Consider the following 20,741-nt stretch of genomic DNA (forward strand, 5'->3'; position numbering starts at 1 on the left):
ATATATATATATATATATATATATATATATATTTGTAATTTTAGTGAGAAAAAACCGTCCGTGAGAGAGATACTAATAATGAAAAAGATAATATCCTTTTTTATATGTAGTGTAATATCTATTATTAATAAGTTTATATTAATTAATAAGTAATATAATAACGCATATTACTATTTAAAGCAAAAAATAGATACATATAAACAATATCAATTCTTATTGGACCACTAAATTTCATATATAGATTTAAATTTCAGATGCATATAAAACATCTCAATAGAAATGTTTTTATATTAGTTTGTTAGACTTGACGAAAAAAGATAAAAGTACTTAAAAGCATTTGAATATTAATGAGATATTTTTCAATAAAATTTAAAACTATTTAAATATATATTTACATGTTTAAAAAAAAATTTTGATTATGATATGTGTGTGTTGATTATGATATAATATGTGATATATGTATAATGTGTTATTTATTGTACACGAATATTAGCATTTGTTGTGTAAAGTGCAATCAGATTTCATAATTAATAATGTCATTTTGATTTATATATATTGTTCTATACAAACAATCATTACTATTTATTTATATCTTTGCTGATAGAGTAAGAAAAAATACAATTTAATGATTTTATATAAATTTTATATAAATTAATAGTTAGTATATATATTAAATAAATAATAACTTTATAATGACTTACACTCGTATATATATATTATTATATGTCAAAACATATATATTAATCATTTAAGACTTAAAATAAGTTGTTAATCAGTTTTAATATTTTTATATATTACACTGCTGGTTACTCTCTGTTATAATATAATTATATATTATTTCATTTTTTATTTCAATTTTATTATTTTATCATCACATTATTTAATGAAAAAAAGGCATATACTATAAAATCACAAAACAACAAAATAAGTACAAAATTTTTTTCTAAATCACCCAAAGTTATTAACAGGATAAATCATCAATAGAAGAATAGGATTGAAGTGATATCTTCGATCCGAAAATCGACTCCTTGTTCGTGCATTTTGCGATCGTATCGATAATTAATATCGTTTAATATAGCCCGATTTTGTATATTGACATTCCGAGGTTTCACATGTATTGTTCTGAAATCTACGATCATTTTCATATAATCATATTTATTGGTGCCGTAAGAAATATTCCTACTTACGGGTTTTACGTTCGGCTTGAAGTTGACATATCTCGCGTAAAGTCTCAAGACTTCGTATAATTCCATCATATTGCAATCTCATCAAACGCTTGCAACGTATCAGCATGGATACCAACAAATCATCGAGTGATTCACGATTGTTCCTAAGCTGTAGCATAACTTCAACTGCAAGAGAGAAGATATTTTTTCCTCATCCTATTTTGATAGGTACAGAATTTTTATTCATCGAAAAATCAATTTACAATTTATACAGTTTATATAACAAATTCAGCACTGATTAATATCTTTTATTTTATATTATTAACAAAATCTCGATAATTGATTAGTAAGTATAGCTTGTAAAATACCTAAGGTATTCGTGTATTGAGTAATTATCAGACCAATTGTGTTCCTAAAATTACGGGATCTGCTCTGATCCCATACATGTCCACTGAACATATAAAACTTAGCTAGAGGAACACTAGGCAGTAGCAAGTAGTACATATCCTCATAGTGTGAGATGTTCACTGGAAATCAGACTTGAAAAGCTGAATGATGCAATAATTCTGAGTAAGTCCATAAATAATACATGTGTGTATAAATGAAAATTAAATCTATTTTTAAACACAAATGAATGGAAAACGTATTAGGATAAGGCGAATCTTCGTGCCTAAGATTTTTTAGGAGAATTTATATAATTTTCAATTTAAGTATTTATCATAAATAAAATAATCAATTAATATCATGCAATCAAATACAAATTAAAAAATCTCATAAATCTATTCATATTAAATTAAATTTCTGCATTTTTAGAAAACTGTTTCGTAAAAAAAAAATTATTAAATAAACTTGAAAATTATGATCACCATATAACAATTCTGGAAGTGAAAAAAGAGAAGTAAATGTAAAGATAAAATCTATAACAAAAGTTAAAATAGTAGTAGAATATATACAATTTTATACCTATAGTATAGGACACTGTCAAATCGGGGCAAGCTAACACCAAGTTACGCCAGGCAGCGTCCGCTACCATGTGTTGCCTAGAATCCGAATCTCTCACAGATATATACAGGTATTTCAGCGTTTTTGATGCTCCGCTTGCAAGAGCATCAAGAGCATGATTCGATAAAGCCGGATAGTCTAATTTCAGCAGAGTTAGCGCGTGAAAACGACCTAGCAAGCGTAAGTACCTAAAAGAATAATTCAAACACATTGTGTCAATCAAGATTTACATAAAATTGTTACGAATAACTTCTTAAGTTTTATGAAAAATGCACTTAAGATTTTTATTTACATATTCATGCATACGTAAAATATTTTTACGTGCCTTGGATTATCATGGGGAGCTTGCCACTCTCTGAAAGCACCGCGGAGGTCCAGGGAAACTAAATGTTCGCCAGATCCTTTGACAACTGTTCCAAGCAGCCGCAAGACGTCAGACACGCCAAAGTCAGCATTTAACAAACTCAGGATTTCCAGGCTGCGTTGACCGCTGTACAAAATGGAAAAAAGGTCTTGAAATAAGCTCTTGCATTTCATCAATTAAAAGGTCAATACAAAAACAATTTGATTACCGCAGAAAATTCGCCAGGGCAGAGAGCAGTATTCCCCTATTACCCCATTTGTAGCCGAACACCCAGTTCGTTAATGTCAATCGCCGCAGCTGTACATCCTTAGTACGGACGATCGTGAGAAAATCGGCGCCCGCCTCGGCCTGAATGTTGCGTCTGATCCTGATTTGTCTTGGCGAGATGTACGGTCGCGAAAAAGCGAGCTCCAGGCTACGCATGTGCTGTCCATATTTTGCCTGTCAAAACATTATCGTTTAATTTATCAATATAATAGCTGCATTGAACTAACATATAATGACAATGTAACAGCAAATCTTTAAAATTAAAATGATTCAAGCATTTCAAGCGATCGAATGTGAGATCGAATTCAATAAAATTTCAAGAGAAAATTGACTTAAATTTGTAAAAATATAATGCAGATAGTGTGAGCTTCTAATTCTTACTATTGCAATCTTTATTTTTTTTGCCTATTTTCCAAAGTGTGCGTATACGTGCGTGCGTGCGTGCGTGCGTGTGTGTGCAGTGTGTGGATCGGCTTTTTCTTAAATTATACTTTCTTTTTTCAATTCACAATTTTGGTTTCACAACTCGAATTTCAAATTTTCTAGATTTTAATTATAAATTCACTGAAAATAATGATTTTATCGAATGGTGGATAATTTTCTTACGGCCAGTTCTCCTGCTAGGGGGAAATCGCCGCGTAAATCACGATCGATAAGGACTGTAACAGAACGCCAGAGCACAGGTGAAGACAACGTGCGATTCCATGATCGACAGACTTGGCTGACGCTGGCACGGTCAGTACGATCAAGATAGTCAAATATTTGCGTTAATATCAGCTCAGGTAGCTGATCCCACATCTCCTGGCTTCAATTTGGTCCGTCCTCATCTCTTCTAAGCGACCGTTGGCTTAAATTACTGTTTGGGCGTTTTATTTTCTTGATTCCATTGAACTTCGTCGATATTATTTGTTACTAGCTGTCAAAAACTATCGATCATGAAGGATTAGATTGAAGTGCATTTCGAAAGGAATTTATAGAGTAGATATAGTAGAATAAATAGACAGATGTATTTTTTACATTTTATGGGTAAATTCTAAATCATGGTGGAATCAATACATTATATAGAGCTTTGACGAAGATATGATCCTTTGGTTCCATAAAGCGCATAATGCGCATGATGTATCAGAATAATAATTGCAAAATTTATCGTAAAAACATAGGTAGACATGATATAAAATTTATATTATAAATGAACAAGTAGCGATACAAACTATAAGGATGGCGATACAGCATTTTGATATTTCATAATATTGATATTTCGGAGTTGAGATATATCAAAATATGTTGAGTTTACACTCTTTCGATATTCGTTACACAAGTAAAACTTCGGATATTTTTAAATATTGATACTAAATAATATCAGCATTTTCGATGCAATATGCTAGACCCGCCCTGTATTATCGATAAAATTAGCGTTTTTGACGTTTTCGTTTCTGTCTAATTTCTTCATAATAGTTTCGCAGAATAAAAATTCCTTTTCCACGATTTAAATATTCATGCTAATGTATCTACCTCTGGTCTATATTGTGTCCAAAGCTGGAAAAAGTATGAAATTACAGATTTCTTTATCTATTTTTATCATCAGCGTTGGTCGCCATATGAATAAAGAAATCTATGATTTCATACGTTTTCCAGCTTTGAATAAAAAATACACCAGGAACAGGTACATTAGCCTAAATATTTAAATCGTGGAGAAGAAATTTTTATTCTGCGAAACTATTACGAAGAGATTAGACAGAAACGAAAACGTTAATTTTATCGATAATACAGGCTCCAGCATCCCCTTAACCGGCGTTGGTAACAATCGCCCTAAAAGAAGCCCATACTTCTGTCAGAGAGAAACCTGTTTCCACCTGTTTCTCTCTACTTCTGTTTTCTATTATTGTGATCAACTTGTTGTATTACAACGTGTAGTTTTGTGTAGAACTTATTTTTTAAACACAGATATTTGTTTGTTTCTCGTCGTAAACAAAAGAATTGGGCCGAGAAAAAATACAGTACAGCCGGCAAAAATTTAGGTTATGTACCAGTACATTATTACTTGTCGAAAAGATTGCTGTTACATGACTTACTTTAAATTTGATAAAATTCGACATTTAAAAAATAAAAGCAGCAAAAGTAGAAACTGTCGCAGGAAATATTAAAGCACAAAGAATGCATTCTCTAAAGAAATTGTCCGTTTCATTTAGCATATTAAGAAATAACATACAACGCACTCTAACCTCTCAACTTGCTGCGAATGCAGATGTTGACAAAGCTAAAGGTGTGTATTTTAAATATTATGAAGAATGTTGCAAGCACAGTCATAAGTTCGGTAACACGTGTTTTATTTCAGAGAAAACGATATTAGTGAAACAGTTCAATAAAATCACTACAATCGGTATTAACCGTCCTGAAAAGAGGAATTGCCTTGACGTAGCAACAGCACATCTGCTATCAGAAGCGTTAGATGAATTTGACAATAATGAAGAATCATTAGTAGGAGTGTTATACGGAGTAGGAGGCAATTTCTGTGCTGGTTACGATCTCAAAGAGATCGCGGATTATGATGGTGAAAACGAGGAAAGCATACCACATTTTGGACCATTGGTATATTTGCATTACCTACATATGAAATTATATATGTTGTTGATACTAAAAGTCTCTTTGATTCCTTATAGGCAAATAGAACTGAATTATCCAAGAAGCCGTTGGTTGCAGCTTTGAATGGATATGCTGTTGGAATAGGATTCGAGCTTGCTCTAATGTGCGACTTGAGGGTTATAGAGGAGACAGCGATGGTAGGCTTCTTAAATCGACGTTTTGGCATTCCAATTTCATGTGGAGGTACTGTCCGTTTGCCTGCTATGATTGGATATTCCAGAGCTATGGGTTTGATATTAACAGGAAGACTAGTTAGTGCACAGGAAGTATTCAATTGGGGAATTGCACATAAATATACAAGTTGTGGTACAGGTATGCTTCTTCTTTTGGATTTATCTTAATTTTTATAAGAAAACATGTTATAATGTATAGAATCCTTAATTTATTAAATTATAATTATTGAGATAATATTGTGCAGTATATTTTCATTTATATACAGTAGAACTCCACTTATCTGAATGTGTTGACAAATAAGACAATTTTGATAGATTACTTGGTTTGGATAATAGAGACTCACTAAAGTCAAAATTTACAATTGATTCTTATTTTTTAAAATCTTGAAACGTCAACTAATCACAAAACCATATTAACATTAAGAGTTTAAATCTTTATTTAAGATACACACAAGATTGAAGTAAGAATATGTGAATATCAGTCTAACTCTCTCCTCTATTTATTTGTTGCAATAATAGGAGCTGATGTTCAGAAAACTGAAGTGGAATACATCAGCTCCTATTATCTGAACTACAGTGTTATAATTTGGATAATAAGGATCCCAACTATGAATTTGAATATGCAAAACTGAATTTGAACTTGTTCGTATATAAATAGAATACAAATAAATGGGATTTTATTCTACTTGTATATATTTTGTTTCAAGTCATTTAATTATGTAAAATTATTGATGATGTATATATATATATATATATATACATATCTCAATATATGTTTTTTTTTCTAGTTTTGGGTACAGCGATGAACTTTGCGAATTCTCTTGTAAAATTCCCGCAGAAAAGTTTACTAGCAGATCGCGCTTCAGCATATTTCGCCACATTTTCACCGAAGCAAATTGAAGAGTCATTGCAGTTCGAAAAAGATAATTCTTCGTATTTGATATTAGAGGAAGGTGTCCCAGGCGCCAAGAAATTTGTCGAGCATGGAATTGGAAGGCATGGAAAGTTTTATAATCTCACGATGGAAGATAAGAGCATTCGAGAATTAGATGAAAATTTATTATAAGAATTTCTGGCTCGTGTATGTATATATAATAATGTACATAATGTATTTTTAGTATAGCTCTCTAAATAAGCGTAATAAGCTTCTTAATTTTCATAATATATCTTTGTCGGTGTATGCTAAATTAATTGTATATATGGATGGCTGAAAACGATAGTGGTGTATCATACTTTTTTACCTGTTTTAAGTCACTTTTTTTAAACCTTGACTTGAATTAGTAGTCTATTGAAGCAAATATGTTGAACAAATCTTTTGTTTCTTAAAATTATAATTAAGTAACTTACACCACCATGACTTTGATCCCTTTATACTATAAACATATTTAATACATAAAATTGGCATATCTATTTTTTTTTACATACACTATCTAAGTATATACACCTTACAGTACAACTGTGATTGTAAAATAATATTTTTTATTTATTAGATTTATTATGCATTATACTTTTTGAGCACAGATTTAACAGAAACTTTTCGCGATGGTCTTTGGATTTTCGAGAGAATGTCACAACATCTCTTAGCTGCTTTTCCAGTTAAAAGCGGTGTAAGATTCATCATTTGCCCATTTTCATCCCCTGAAAAATATCTTTTATAATTCCAATAATAAATAGTTATAATATTATTTACGTTCGAAAGTAACAATAAAATATGTTAAATCTGGTTGAAGAATATCTGTTCCACGTGTACAAGGTTCATAAAAAGATGTACCCTTCAAGTGACAATTTATTTCATCACATAAGTCGAACTCGCCTGGAAAAAAATTTTTCTACAAGATATTGATTTTTATGTTTATTTTAATGATTTACAGTAATTAAAACTTTATAATTTATCAAAACTGAAATCGCATAATGTATCGGTAAAGTTATTGTGTTGTAGCGAAGTTAATTATTTTACATCATTTAAAGATTTTTATTTTACTTTCATTTACATATATCATTTACACGTGCGACTTTTCTTATATAATTGAGTATCATTCTAATTGGACAGTTTATATTCACCAACACCTCTCTATCTACAGCTGTGACTTCTAGATGTCCAACGTCATCGCTATTTGGTAAATGTTCTGAAATTATAATTATAACATTATATAATGTCTTCTTAAATAGGCCATATAATGTTATTATTATTAAATAATTATGACATTATATAGCCTATTTAAGAAGGTAATGATTTCATACCAACGTATTTAACCTTTATGATAGTGGTCATGTCAAATGTTTGTTCAACATAACAAATATGCACCTTTTCAGTATTTATTTCCAGTTTATTTTCAGTTCAACTAAAAATATATTTAATTGTGTAACTGCAAAAGTATTAACAGTTATTTGTCTAACAGCGAATTGTTATGTAGTTTTTGAAATACAGGTTGGTCAACTTTACTAATGGTAAAATAATCGGGCATAGAAATTTAAATACACTGTTGTTAGAATTATCTAAAATATTGATCTGTATTTATACGTCTATTTTTATCAATGTAAGTAATTTTGTGGTTGAATTTACTTATATTTTATTTTATTCTATTTTTAAGAATTAGTAAAAATTAAATTAAATTAAACCGAAATTAAAGTTAATCTATATTGATTGAAATAGGCTTAAGGTTCAGTTTCACAACTCATGGTTAACTCTCAACCGAAATTCAACTTATTTCTTATTTTTTTATTTCTTTTCAATTTTAGAATTAGAAAGAGATAAAGAATAAATTAAACCTCGACTAAGAGTTAATCATGAGTTATATGGAACTGGGCCTAAATATGTCAAAATGGATAGTAAAAATATAATACGAAAGGATTTGGTTTATTACTATATTAAACACATACTGCACGTTTTCATTTTATTAAACTTTTAGTTAATATTAATTGATATATTTTCTTAACATCAATATCTTGATACCATCTTTATAACCAGTGAATATCCTCGTCTATTCCCGAAGCAGTTCTGTGTTTCCCTTAAGAGAATCGTAAATAATCCTGAAACTGCGTATTCGCGTTTCACTGCGGTGATTCAAATTTGATTGGCGAAAGTATAATATGTAAGTCGATCGGCTCAAACACCACCGTCAAGCCTGTTCAAAGCCATTGCGAAGTGACGAAACGAGTACAGGTAGTGACGGTGCATTCTTGCACAATCTCCTCTTCTGTATGTCGTTCCCTTGTAACTATAGGAGTCAAGACCAAGAATCCATTCGATAACCTGAAGATGGGCCGTCTCCATTATAGAAGAGCTCTCCCTCCTACTCTGATGAATTACATTCTACCCAGTTTTACGAGTTATAGTTAACGCCGAGCTGTTTTTCATTTCTCTATTTTATTCCTCTTGTAAAGGACTTAGCTCCATATATAATTCCCTATCTCGTGTCTTTCCTTTGCTTATGTCCCCTTCGTTAACGCCACCGGTTCCTTTGCACTTGACAGGTATTCACGATGGTAATGCGTCAACCACGAAGTACCCTTTTGTCCCTCGTTGTCATAACTACTTGAAAAACGACATAAGATGATTTATGTCTTGAATAGAGCACGCGCGCGCGTGTGTGTATTCAAATCCCATTTCGCGCTTTTAAACATAAATGCGGGCGTCGGTACATAAGTAGCGTGGAATTATTTGATCTGTCTATTCGACACGACTTTCATAGATGACTTCAAAGATTTTTTTGGAATCTTAGAGACTCGGAGCAAAGTTAATGACGAGAGCTGTCTGAAACTCAGAAGTTAAAAGCTGATATATCTTCGTAAATATATTGTATATATAAATAAGCGAATAAATCAATCTCTACGAATCCGATTCGCTCCGTAACTTCTTCATTCTAAGGGACACCGGAATGCATACAAAGTGATAATATAAATATCCTAGACCGTGGCAGGAGTACTTCGTAGGAATACAAAACATATATGTTGCGCGAATCATGCATTGTTTATACGTGTAAATGTTTCCCGCTCCCTTCCTCCCGCGGCCCACTGCGATTCTCTAAATTCATGGCACACGGTTGCCGCGCTGTCCTCGTCATTGCGACGACCTATATATCTAAAAGAAGAACGGCCGGCCGTACGCGAAATCGTTAACGAGGCGATTCTCGGAGAGGCGCATTCGTCATCCGCCCGTCAGCTGTCGAGAGACGCGAGCGCACGTTTTCTCCACATTCTTTGCGATCGGTCCTGCGCTTAATACATAGCATTTGAGGCAAACGCGGAGGGGCCTTTCACGAATCGTTATTGTGTGCTCTCTCGATCTATTATTATTAGCGTCTTACGAAGACTAACGGAGGAAAAGTTCTGCCTTCCACTGCGCAGATGTATCTCTATTATGCACGATCTCTTCCGAAATTTTGCATCCGCGGAGAGTTCGTTTTCGAGATGATTCGATCCCATTCTATGAATCGTTCTTATTCTACAAAAGGATAAGAGAAAATTTTATATTTTATCAGCGTGTTGGAAGAAAGCGGTGCAAAGAAAAAAAAATTACTTCACACATAACAAAATAACACGCTTTACTTTTCCAGTTCCTATATCCTTTCTTCCCGTTTGAGCATTTGATTTCATTAATGCAAATGTCATTCTACGTTTGCTATTATAATTATACATCTATTATTGTCTTCAACCATTCGTATAATTGCACGGTTATGACTGCAGGTCAAGACGTTAATAAGATTCATAAGGTGTCATAACATGACTAACGACCATGACGGAGTTATAGCCCTCAAGCCTCCTGACGCGTTAAAGCAAGGCATATGATCTTAGAATGGGAATTAAAAGCATTGTGCAATATTAGTGTATCACGCAACGAGTGGAAATCAGTACTGCTGTGCGCCGAGAATTTTACGAGAGAGAGAGTTCGATCAACGGAACCTCAACGTTGATCTCGTGGATGAAAACTCCTTGTCGACAGAATAAGCCGTGTTGTTAATCCGAGAGTAGTCAAGCTAGCGTTCCTTGTCATTATTTTGACTACTTTTGCTACTAGGTAGTTTTTTTTTTGCATAAATGGACCTGAAGTGATTTTTACATCCCAATTAAAAGCTACTATAATATATACATATAATTATTGTGGGTCTAATAAATTGTAGAATAATCACTGATATACAATATATTATATTATATACACACATTGTATATATATATATATGTATATATATCACTGATTATTCTACAACTTATCAGTAATTGAGATAATAATGTATACATATACATAGAACATCCAAAACAATGAAAAACAAATCTTACAAACACTTCCGTCCAAAGGCCTCGGCATTCGACGCTTCATCAAAGGACGGAAATGACGTCGCGGCGAGTCGGCGGAGTATGTCGTTTGTTTTGTGGATGCGTAACGAGAGTCCTAGAGGGAAAAAGAAGAAAAGACCCAACCGCATGCGATCATCCTCTTATATGGGTGCGACATGTCAATTTTTTCTTCCATCTTCTCGTACTTCGTATACCGATCGTATCTGCATCGCACTCAACCATTAGGTTTCACGTGGTTTTACGAGATAGATGGATATAAACTACAATCTTTTTCCCTCCTTCCCTACGTCGGTACTCTCGACAGCAACAGGTTATATCGTCTCGTTCTATTCGACGACGACGACGACGACAACAAGGAGGAGCAGCATTTTCTCCCTTCTCTCGTGTACGCGCAAACAGGACCTGATGCGTCTCATATATCTGAGAAATTTATTACGAACACCCGTAGCATCACGCGATAACATTTTGCTTGATTGCAATGATATATAAAACAGTGTCCCCCAGCTATGTATTAAACTGGAAATTAAAAAACGCGTTTCGACACATTTACACATAAATATATTATATATACGTTTCTGCGCTCATATATATTTATAAAAGTTATTTATTGTGTATAACACGGAATAAATAACTATTAATATTTTCGAACGGAGCCTTAAATTTAATAATAATTTTTGTAAAATATTTATATTTACGTTTTGCTTTTTTATTATTATTCACCAACTATTAATTGAGTTGGAAACACACAGTTTTATGCTAAAACTGGAAATATAGTTTAGCATTATTAAATTGGTACATATTTTAATAGAAGAAGAAAAAAGGTCATCATGGAAGACCATTTTATTATGTTATTGAAATAACAAGATATTCGTGTAACATAACTACTTTCAGGTCATAGAGTGATACTAATTCTGTTATAGAGGCAGAATTCTATTATAGATAATTTTCGGGCAAAATTGAACGTAATTTATAAAAATACTGAAGAAAGAAAAAGGATGCTACAGAATAGTAGGAAGTGTACGGGAACACCATCAATTAGTATATCTATACATACTTACGTTTTACTGCGTAATTATAGGTATTTTATAGGTAGTGTTTCCGAACGCATCTTTATCGAGAAAGATCGTAGATCAATTCACTGCTAAAATAAACGATTCGTAACGAAATCGCAAAGAAGGAGCTCGATTTAAAAACGCGATTTTTTGTGTTCAAAATATATCGATCTCTTCTCTAAAGTCGAATCGAACATCCCTAGTCTGAATACCACACCTATAGCCATTTTCGTTTGCAAGACGCGGCGTTTACCTCGAAGCCAATTTTATTCGTACACAATCAGTGAAAAATCCCTCGAAGAGTATTCGCTTGAACGTGTACATGTATTTTTCTGCGAGTGCAATAACGAATGTCTCTTGAGAGTTCTTCCTCGTACGAAATTATATTTGATTACATTGCAAGCGCAAGAACTTGGTTGAAAATATCTAGAAAATATTTCATTTTGGAAAATATCTCGCGTGTATAACTGCACGCGTGAAGTACATAAACACACGGATAAACAGTACGTATTTTCATTATTACATGAACACACATCTCTTATCACAAGAAACACTATACATATCAGGAATATTTTTATCAATTATTGATCACTGCATGTGCACGTGTAGTTTCATCGCGTGACATACGGCTAGATTACTATTACAGACCCTCCAATAAGAGTCTGGACGTGAGTCATAGTTTTGTATACAGGATAGTAATTTTAACAAAAATCTACAAGATAGAAGAACATACATTTACTATTTCTTTCTTCGTCTCATTCGGTTATATCTTTTTCTTATCTATTTTTAATTCTTCCTCCTTTTCTGTCTCGAGAATTGTCAAAACATAGTGGACCAATAAAAAAATGGCTTTCTCGTATTCAGACTCTTATAATGGTCTCCAATTATCATAAGTTTCATCTATGCTTTTGTCGTTTGTAATGTTACAGGGAAACATCCGTAACGGTGGATTACTTCCTAAATTTTTACGTGAAGACAATTATTCTCATATAATTTACTATATAATATATATAATTATATTTATTTTACTTTAATATTATCCTTCTCTCCCAAACACAATTAATTAATATAACACATTAATGAAATGTATTTATAATTACGACAAGAAATAGCGTTATTCTTAATTACACTATCAACAAGAATGGATACATTTTTATCTTATCTCTTTAAATCTCTACGATCTCTGCGTACTTTTTTTTTCAATATTTCGCAATTAGGCCTAAATTGTTCTGCTTGCCTCAATCTTCTTTTTGATGTGAAAATAAGGAGGTAGCGTACATATATAATACGTTAAATCGGACGATTAATAGATTTCCATTTATCAAACCTTTACTTATTCTCCTTTTATGGAATGAGTTACACGCGACCTTTTATTACTTTTTGTTGCAAATTATGCTTTAAGTAAGCACAATTTCCTGATCGACGGTGTCACGAACGCGAAACGTCTGCGTGCAGGTGTGTATACCTGGCTGCCTCCGCTTTCGAAGTTACACTCCTCGAGGAAGTCCGCTGTGCCAATGAACAAAGGCTCTCCCAACGTTTTCACCGACTGCTTTTGAGATCGGTGGCTAGATAAGCGCGAGTATATGGCGGAATAATGCTTTATAGAACGGATCATTAAAATCCGCTCGATCTTCCCTATAACTGCGCTTATATAATGCGCATACCTATAATTCATAATCTGCCATCATAACAATAAGACGGATAAGATCTGCCTTGAGAAGCCCCTGTCGACGATTGCATGTTTCAGTTTCGCTGAGGATGCATGCTGAAGATAGTGAAGTTGATATCAATTTATTGTATATAAATTTATCATAATTAAATAGTGATTATTTATCACATTAATCTTTGCCGTGTAATATCCAGAGAAATATAGTTAAGATACAACATTTTCAACATGTACATTATATTAATATTATATTATAATTATGAAAGAAACAGTAAGGATTGACTATATATTATAGATCAATTATATTATTGCCTATTATATATTATAAATCAATTTATTGTGATCAAGTAGCAATTATTATGTTTCGACTTTTGCCGTATAACACGCGCGATGATATTGAAATATCCAATTTTCAACGCGCATATATTAATGCTGAAAAAAGTTTGCTGTATATTATATATTATGCATCATTTTGTCATAATTAAGGATCGCACACATCGTTGATCTTTGCCAATTAATACTTAAAGGAATGTGTGTAATTAGAATATAAATTTCTTAACATACATAATAGTAACGTTAAGTTGATGTTAAAGAGATTGATGCCAATAATTACATTGAAAAAAATGATGTTATTTCAACAGTATTATTTTAGTTGAAAATAATCTTGTTGATTTAACAACAGTATTGATAAAACAAATAAAATTTTATTAAAACAAGAGCCTAAGTATTTGTTTCATTAATTTTAATAAAATTATTTTTAATTAAAATAATGCTATATTAATACATCATTTTCTTTAATGTAGGCATCATTTTGTTACTAACAAGTCGTTGTAAGTCATTGCACAGTATGTTGTGTAAATACGCAAGGAAAAATCATTAGGGTACAAAATGTGTAATTTATGTAATAATATTAGGTTGAAATTATATATATAATATATATATATATAGGTTGATCCTGAAGATAAAAAGGTGTTAGTGTCAATATATTATACATAATTTTATTGCAATCAAGTGAGTTATCGCGTTAATCTTTGCAATGTAACACGTAAGGAAATATTGTTAGAATATAAAATTTCCAATGATCGTATCAGAGTGTCATATTAATATTGAAGACAACAAGGTTGACACGGCAATATATTATTAATTTGTTACAATTAAATAATAGTTATTGCGCAGCATTAAGTTTTACCGCGTAATATTCAGGGAAATATTGTCAGCATATAAAATTTTTAATTTATAATATAATTAATGTTATGTTAACGCGCTCATTAGCATTTTATTGCTCTCTCTCTCTTTCTCTCGTTTGAGGGGAGATGTCAGTCTGTGGCAGATGTCAGGGGTCGAAGCCGGTATATTTATTACGCTATAAAATCAAATATCGCCGGAGAAGCGATCTACGTGTTTGCTCGTAGTAATGAAAACCAATGGGAAGGATCGGGCGTGTAACGGCAATTCTCGTTTGCATGTTTTATCAATGTCGGAATTTTCACCTAAATCGCCCTGGCGTCGAAAAGCGCAAATATTTGCGTCGAAATATAACGTTCGGAACAAAAGGGCGAAAGGTAGCGTCTATTATATGTATTGCGCGCCGTCTCTCTTCTCCCTTCCCTCTATACAAATTTGTGATGACTGCACAATTGGAGTATAGCGATGATAAACGCCTCGGGTCAGCAAACAGTATTTTATTTTACTGCACTTTTTTATTCTATGGTACACTGTACGAACTGTACGAGGTGACCTTGTTGCGGTCTGAATAGAGTTCCTAGAAATAATAAGAGTCTGGCCAATCTTCTAGTTTGATTAAATATGGCGTACGTATATATATGCGGACATACACATACACGTGCACTTATACATGCACTTTCACAACTGTACAAGGCATTTCACATATCTACTTTTCAATTTTTCCACGTACACAGTCATTATCTGATCCCACCATTTTTCATCAAGACATTCAAAAATAGGACAAGATTGGTCAGATTTTTATTTCCAGGAACGCTTAGGTTTAAATAGCTCGGGTTCATTCATCTTAGTTGCCTATACTATACAAAACAATATTGCTATAATGTTTGTATCGTTTATATCACAATAATACTGGAACATTATAATGTTGCTGAAATGATCTGTGCCATATAGGTATCATGTTTTCACTTTATCGGAACGTTTCCCATCATTAACTGTTCATAATTGAAGGGATGGTGCTGATTAATCCGTTATTCGATGAGCTGATGCGATCTGATTCTATCCTTCGCATCTGACAAACCAAAATTAGGCGAAGCACCTGTGATACACAGCAGCGATGCAACATGCAACCCTTAGGTAGTAAAGCTGCTACGAGCTTAAGCTACGGAAAAAATAAACAACTCTCTCACAAGAACTGTTTTTCGAACTTGTTGCAACGTGCGAGATGATTACAAGGAGTGTCCGAAAAAGAATATAAAAATATTGCTTTAAAAAGAAATTAATTTTATTATTAATCATATTATTAATTTTATTTATAATAATTAATATAACTTTTATTATTATTAATTGTAATTAATTCAATTGTAGTAAAAAAAAACCAAGTAAATTAAATTAATTATAATCAACTTAATCTAATTGTACTGTTAATAAATTATTAATATTAAATAACATATACATATTAATTTTATTACAACATTTGTAGGTATAATATAAACTCATAATTTCCGCTTATCTCTTTTTGTATATTTTCTCTATTACTGCAATTATATCAGTTTTTTGATATTTTAAAACTTTTATTTTGATATGCATAACAGAAACTTCTTTTGTCATACTTGTTTAATCGTATTATATAAATAATAATTCATGTATAATAATTCATGTAAAATAGGAATGACATTACCATAAATCGTTACACTGTATCGCACAATGATTTTAGTGTCGATGTACTCTGTAATTAACGAAATGTTGTCAGTGTAAATCAGGAAGGAATAACTCTCTCTTTCCAAGGTAAACCTAACACAAAACGTAACCGCATTCCCCTTTATTCTGTTCTCCGTGATATCTGCAGCGAAATAAATATTGAGAAAAAAAGTTCGTGTACTTTAATAGCTGACTATTCCGCCCATTTTCTCAGCTCGAGTCTCAGCTTTTTAACTACAGTAATTAGTACCACGTGCAGTAGATTAATTTCGTATCTATATATCCATGTCTGGTACGGCCCGTAAAAGGTACATTTTTTTCTCCAATGCATTTTCTTAACTGGCACATAATTGCTCGAAAATACAAACGGGCGAGTAAGCATGCATTTAATTAAGGCTGACATTTTGTACAAGGGCGATGTAAAAGTATCCAGAAAAGGCAAAGAATAATAAGCCGTACAGTGTAACATTTTTATCGCCGATCAATTCCGTTACAAGAGCGAAACCCCGATGAATTCGAAACGAAAGCGAAAATCCAATTAAAACCCTCGCGTTCTTTTTATGATTCAAGTCGACATATGTATATACACAAGGATAAACTACTGGTAGACGGTGCAGGCAAATTTAATCGTTGGATAAATATAATTTTCAAATACAACTTTTTTTTTTGTAAACGTAACAAATTTTCTCCATTTTTCACGTAAAGCAACAGAACAGAGTTATTGAATTATTTTGCTATATAAATATGCAATTCGTAAAAGGCATGAAATGTAATTCATAAAAAAAACAGCGTTTATCGGGAGTATTACGTGGTTCGAATAATATTTTCTTGAAAATGACAAAAATAATTATAACGCCTGACGGCACAAATGTTTTTTTTTTTTTTACCTTATATAATACGAGACCAGAATTATGTCGTGATGGTATTATACTTGTAAATGAATTTATTCAACGAGTAACAAGCAGAGTTTCCATCAATATCCTTGAACTATCGGGTGTTTTTAGCCACAGAGTCTTCGAATTTTAGAGTGGGTTTCCTGTTTTCTTCCTTAATATCGAAGGTGAAGAATGTTAAAAAAAAAAGAAGAATCGAAAGCGTTCATCGTCGATAATAAGGCATTAACGACGTTCTATTAACAAGGATAGATATATCATGTGTGAAATGACCATGCGAAATCTCTTTTCTCATTTAAGAAACTAAATCACGTATACAGTGAGGTGTGTTTTTAATTTTCGCTTTGTTTCATTGAGGCTTCTCTTTTATAACGAAATTGATCGGTAATAAAGATGTGACTCAGCACCGTTTATTATTTCTTGTCTTTTCTGGATATACTTTGATAATCTCCTTGTGCAAGTACAATATGGTTTCATTATGAATGCGGGTATCGCATTAATATCGCAAAGTCTAAAGAATCTGCTCTCAGCCTTTGACTGTTTTTATCGCGTCGGTAGCGACGGAATTTCTCTCCGGTCGCGCTTATTAATTACACGCTGATCTGCGATGCAAATCTTCAGTCGCTCTTCCCATTCATCAATGTACGCTGTTGAAATATGTCTTTCTGAATACACACACAGAGGAGAAAGAAGGAGGTTGTTGTATAAGAACACGAATCAATTATTTCGATACTTTCTTATGATTCATCGCAGGGTAGGCGGGCCCATGAACGATCGCCCACCAGCGATGACCCGTTAATTTTTAATCATAAATCAACGCCGTAATTTTGTGTTGCTCGCGGTGTTATTATGTAATAACAACATCGTCACCTTAGCGTTCTTCTTTTGCCATCAATCTTAAATGGTGTAGCTTTTACGTTGAGAGCACTTAAAAACTAAAGCCCCGTTTAATATCCGAGATCAGGGGCGTGACAAAAACGATATCTTCATTTACCAAGCAATCGGGCAATCGTGTAATGATATTATGTTTAATAATCCTGTCAACACAAATTAAAAGTAATATATCTGTGATAATTCGCATTTAACGATATAACTGCGTATAATATAACATATGATATTACAGCTACATTGTTGAATAATTACAATTAACGTCATGTTGTACTTTTACAACATGGAAGGAATATTTATCGACAAGCAATATTCTTTTTTCTTTCTATTAAACTTTATTCCATAGTATTACACTCTTAGTGCGTTTGTCAGATAAAGAATTACGTATATTTTAATCACCGTCTCGAGAACCGATTTTTCAATATGACTGTATAGTGCAGAATTTCGTTCGCAACTTTTCAGGAAGAAGTTTCACTCTTCGTCTTTTGTCTCTTTACACGGGATAGCGTGTGTAGCAAAATTGCATCAACGTCGTCATCCGTTCATTTTGGTGCCATTCTCGTGACATGAAATACGCAAGTGGCAGTCGTTGTCGTCGCAGGACAATCGAGATATAACGCTTGCTAATTTTTTCGACTTTCGTGCTTTTCACATTTCCAACATTGCAATGCCCTGTCAGTAGTGAACTGTGGTTGGTTATCGCATCGGTTTACTAATGATAGTCGCCAATATTGCGACAGCCTGTAATATCGAATTCAACGAATCGAGAACTGATCAATAATCAGTGCTCGCTTATTAACGCAATTAATTGGACAAATTATACGCGCCACGTCGCGTTACACGTTTTAATGTCATAATACCAGCGTACGTAATTAATTGTAAAATATTTCGCGGCGTCTTTTATAACCGAAAAGAACTTAATTCTCTCAATCTCTTTTGCGTGATTTATTTCAATTAAATGCAAGTAAAATTTGATTAAGAAATGAGATTAAGAAAGAGGAAGAGAAAAAGAAAGAAAAGAAAATGTTGATATTCTTATAAAAATTTTTCGAAAGGCTTTAAGTTGTATAAAATTCTATTTATCAATATCGCAATATCAGAATGATATAATATATTATCTATAAATTACTGCATCGCAGTAAACTACAATCTATATAATCAGCGACCATATTACAATATTTAAGCAGATTGTGAAGAAATAATTTTGACGTTCGTCTTTAGAATGCAATGCAAACTATGTATAAGATATCATTGTATTTTATCACTTGCTACATATTTCATAATTTTCTTTCCTCTATATTTTTATTATATTTTTTTTATTATACGTACATATGCGTTATGAATAATGTATATAATAAAAAAATATGTTGTATACACACGTACATTTTTTATTTACTTAAACGCTTTGAGTGGAGAAAGAGCAAACAATTATAATCAGAGATAAGAGATAAGATATTTGAAAACATTTAATCAATTTGATTGTAGAAGTACATTATGGTTATTCTACATTTTCTATTGCTATATAAGCTATAATTAATAATGCAAACTTCAAGTCTTGAGTCATTAAGCCATCGCTAATCGCGTTAAATGATTTCAATCTATCAATCACCTTGTAAAGGTTTTTTTTCGCGTCAATGGAATATCTAATAGAATTGTTGTGCAATTTATTAGGATGTACAACATTTGTCATATTTAAATTATGCCTGTAAAAATTAAAGAAGGAAGAAAAAAAAAGAAGAATGTTTTGTTGATGATATTTTGAGAGGGTATAGATATTTATCAATCGACTGGACGTCCTCGATTGAAGATACAGCAAGATACAGTCCACTCGTTGTAACTGACCGAGCGCAACGGAAAGAAGTGTGCGTCGCTCAAAATACTGATTATCGCGCGTGTTAATGGCGCCCACCGCGTTGCGTTGAGAAATTATCCCGATGTCAGCGGCGAAATGCATCAGCTTATTATCTGCAATCTCTCCGAGCCAATAGGCTCGCGATCAATTTATCTTCGATCGGTCGCCGCCGCGTGTGTCGCGACAAAGAAGCGGCAGTGTGATTTATCGGCAATTATGCCGAGTAAATATTTCAGCAATATTTCGCATGTGACAAGGTTCGCTTCTCTGCGGACGATCGATCACATAAAGAGATTTCGTCGGGTTATAGCAACAGGTTTGTCCCGGCTATTTCAAGTCCCATTTTGACGCTGTCATGGCTGATAATTTTACCGAGCACGTGCTTCCCGAACGTAATAATATATTAAGCACTTTCTCGACCTTTGCGGCTCCCGAAATGCTTGTCGCGATAACAAAACCGTAAGCCAGGCGAGGACTAAATGATCAACCAAAGAATACTACTGAGAATTTCTTCATTAGTTGTTGTTGAATAAAAAATGCAGTGCATTTTTCATTAAACCTGTTCAGTAATTGAAACTGATAACTTGTATGTTG

At 32.7% G+C, this 20,741-nt stretch overlaps 2 protein-coding genes across 2 annotated transcripts; one reads left to right on the forward strand and one right to left on the reverse strand.

The window, feature by feature from the left end:
- Positions 1-977: 977 nt before the first annotated feature.
- LOC108780644 (F-box only protein 39) lies at positions 978-3,659 on the reverse strand. Its single transcript, XM_018548418.1, has 7 exons — positions 3,406-3,659; positions 2,741-2,973; positions 2,494-2,658; positions 2,130-2,356; positions 1,535-1,693; positions 1,188-1,352; positions 978-1,129 (listed from the first exon to the last, which is right to left on the reverse strand). The coding sequence occupies exons 1-7, from the start codon at positions 3,595-3,597 to the stop codon at positions 978-980; spliced, it is 1,293 nt and encodes a 430-aa protein (XP_018403920.1). The 5' UTR covers positions 3,598-3,659.
- Positions 3,660-4,610: 951 nt separating this feature from the next.
- LOC108780632 (short-chain-enoyl-CoA hydratase) lies at positions 4,611-6,681 on the forward strand. Its single transcript, XM_018548400.1, has 4 exons — positions 4,611-5,062; positions 5,135-5,388; positions 5,460-5,754; positions 6,404-6,681. The coding sequence occupies exons 1-4, from the start codon at positions 4,954-4,956 to the stop codon at positions 6,679-6,681; spliced, it is 936 nt and encodes a 311-aa protein (XP_018403902.1). The 5' UTR covers positions 4,611-4,953.
- The last annotated feature ends 14,060 nt before the right edge of the window (positions 6,682-20,741 follow it).

Source organism: Cyphomyrmex costatus, unplaced genomic scaffold (genome assembly GCF_001594065.2).
Source record: "Cyphomyrmex costatus isolate MS0001 unplaced genomic scaffold, Ccosl1.0 scaffold72, whole genome shotgun sequence".
NCBI classification, from domain to species: domain Eukaryota; kingdom Metazoa; phylum Arthropoda; class Insecta; order Hymenoptera; family Formicidae; genus Cyphomyrmex; species Cyphomyrmex costatus.

Bases quoted from the DNA above. Each gene is read 5' to 3' on its own strand.
- LOC108780644 (XM_018548418.1), bottom strand. From the start codon at position 3,597: ATGTGGGATCAGCTACCTGAGCTGATATTAACGCAAATATTTGACTAT. The intron at 2,974-3,405 runs GTAAGAAAATTA...ATGTTTTGACAG, and splicing joins CCCTAGCAGGAGAACTGGCC to GCAAAATATGGACAGCACAT. The intron at 1,353-1,534 runs GTATTTTACAAG...TCTCTCTTGCAG, and splicing joins TCAATACACGAATACCTTAG to TTGAAGTTATGCTACAGCTT.
- LOC108780632 (XM_018548400.1), top strand. From the start codon at position 4,954: ATGCATTCTCTAAAGAAATTGTCCGTTTCATTTAGCATATTAAGAAAT. The intron at 5,063-5,134 runs GTGTGTATTTTA...GTTTTATTTCAG, and splicing joins AGATGTTGACAAAGCTAAAG to AGAAAACGATATTAGTGAAA. The intron at 5,755-6,403 runs GTATGCTTCTTC...TTTTTTTTCTAG, and splicing joins ATATACAAGTTGTGGTACAG to TTTTGGGTACAGCGATGAAC.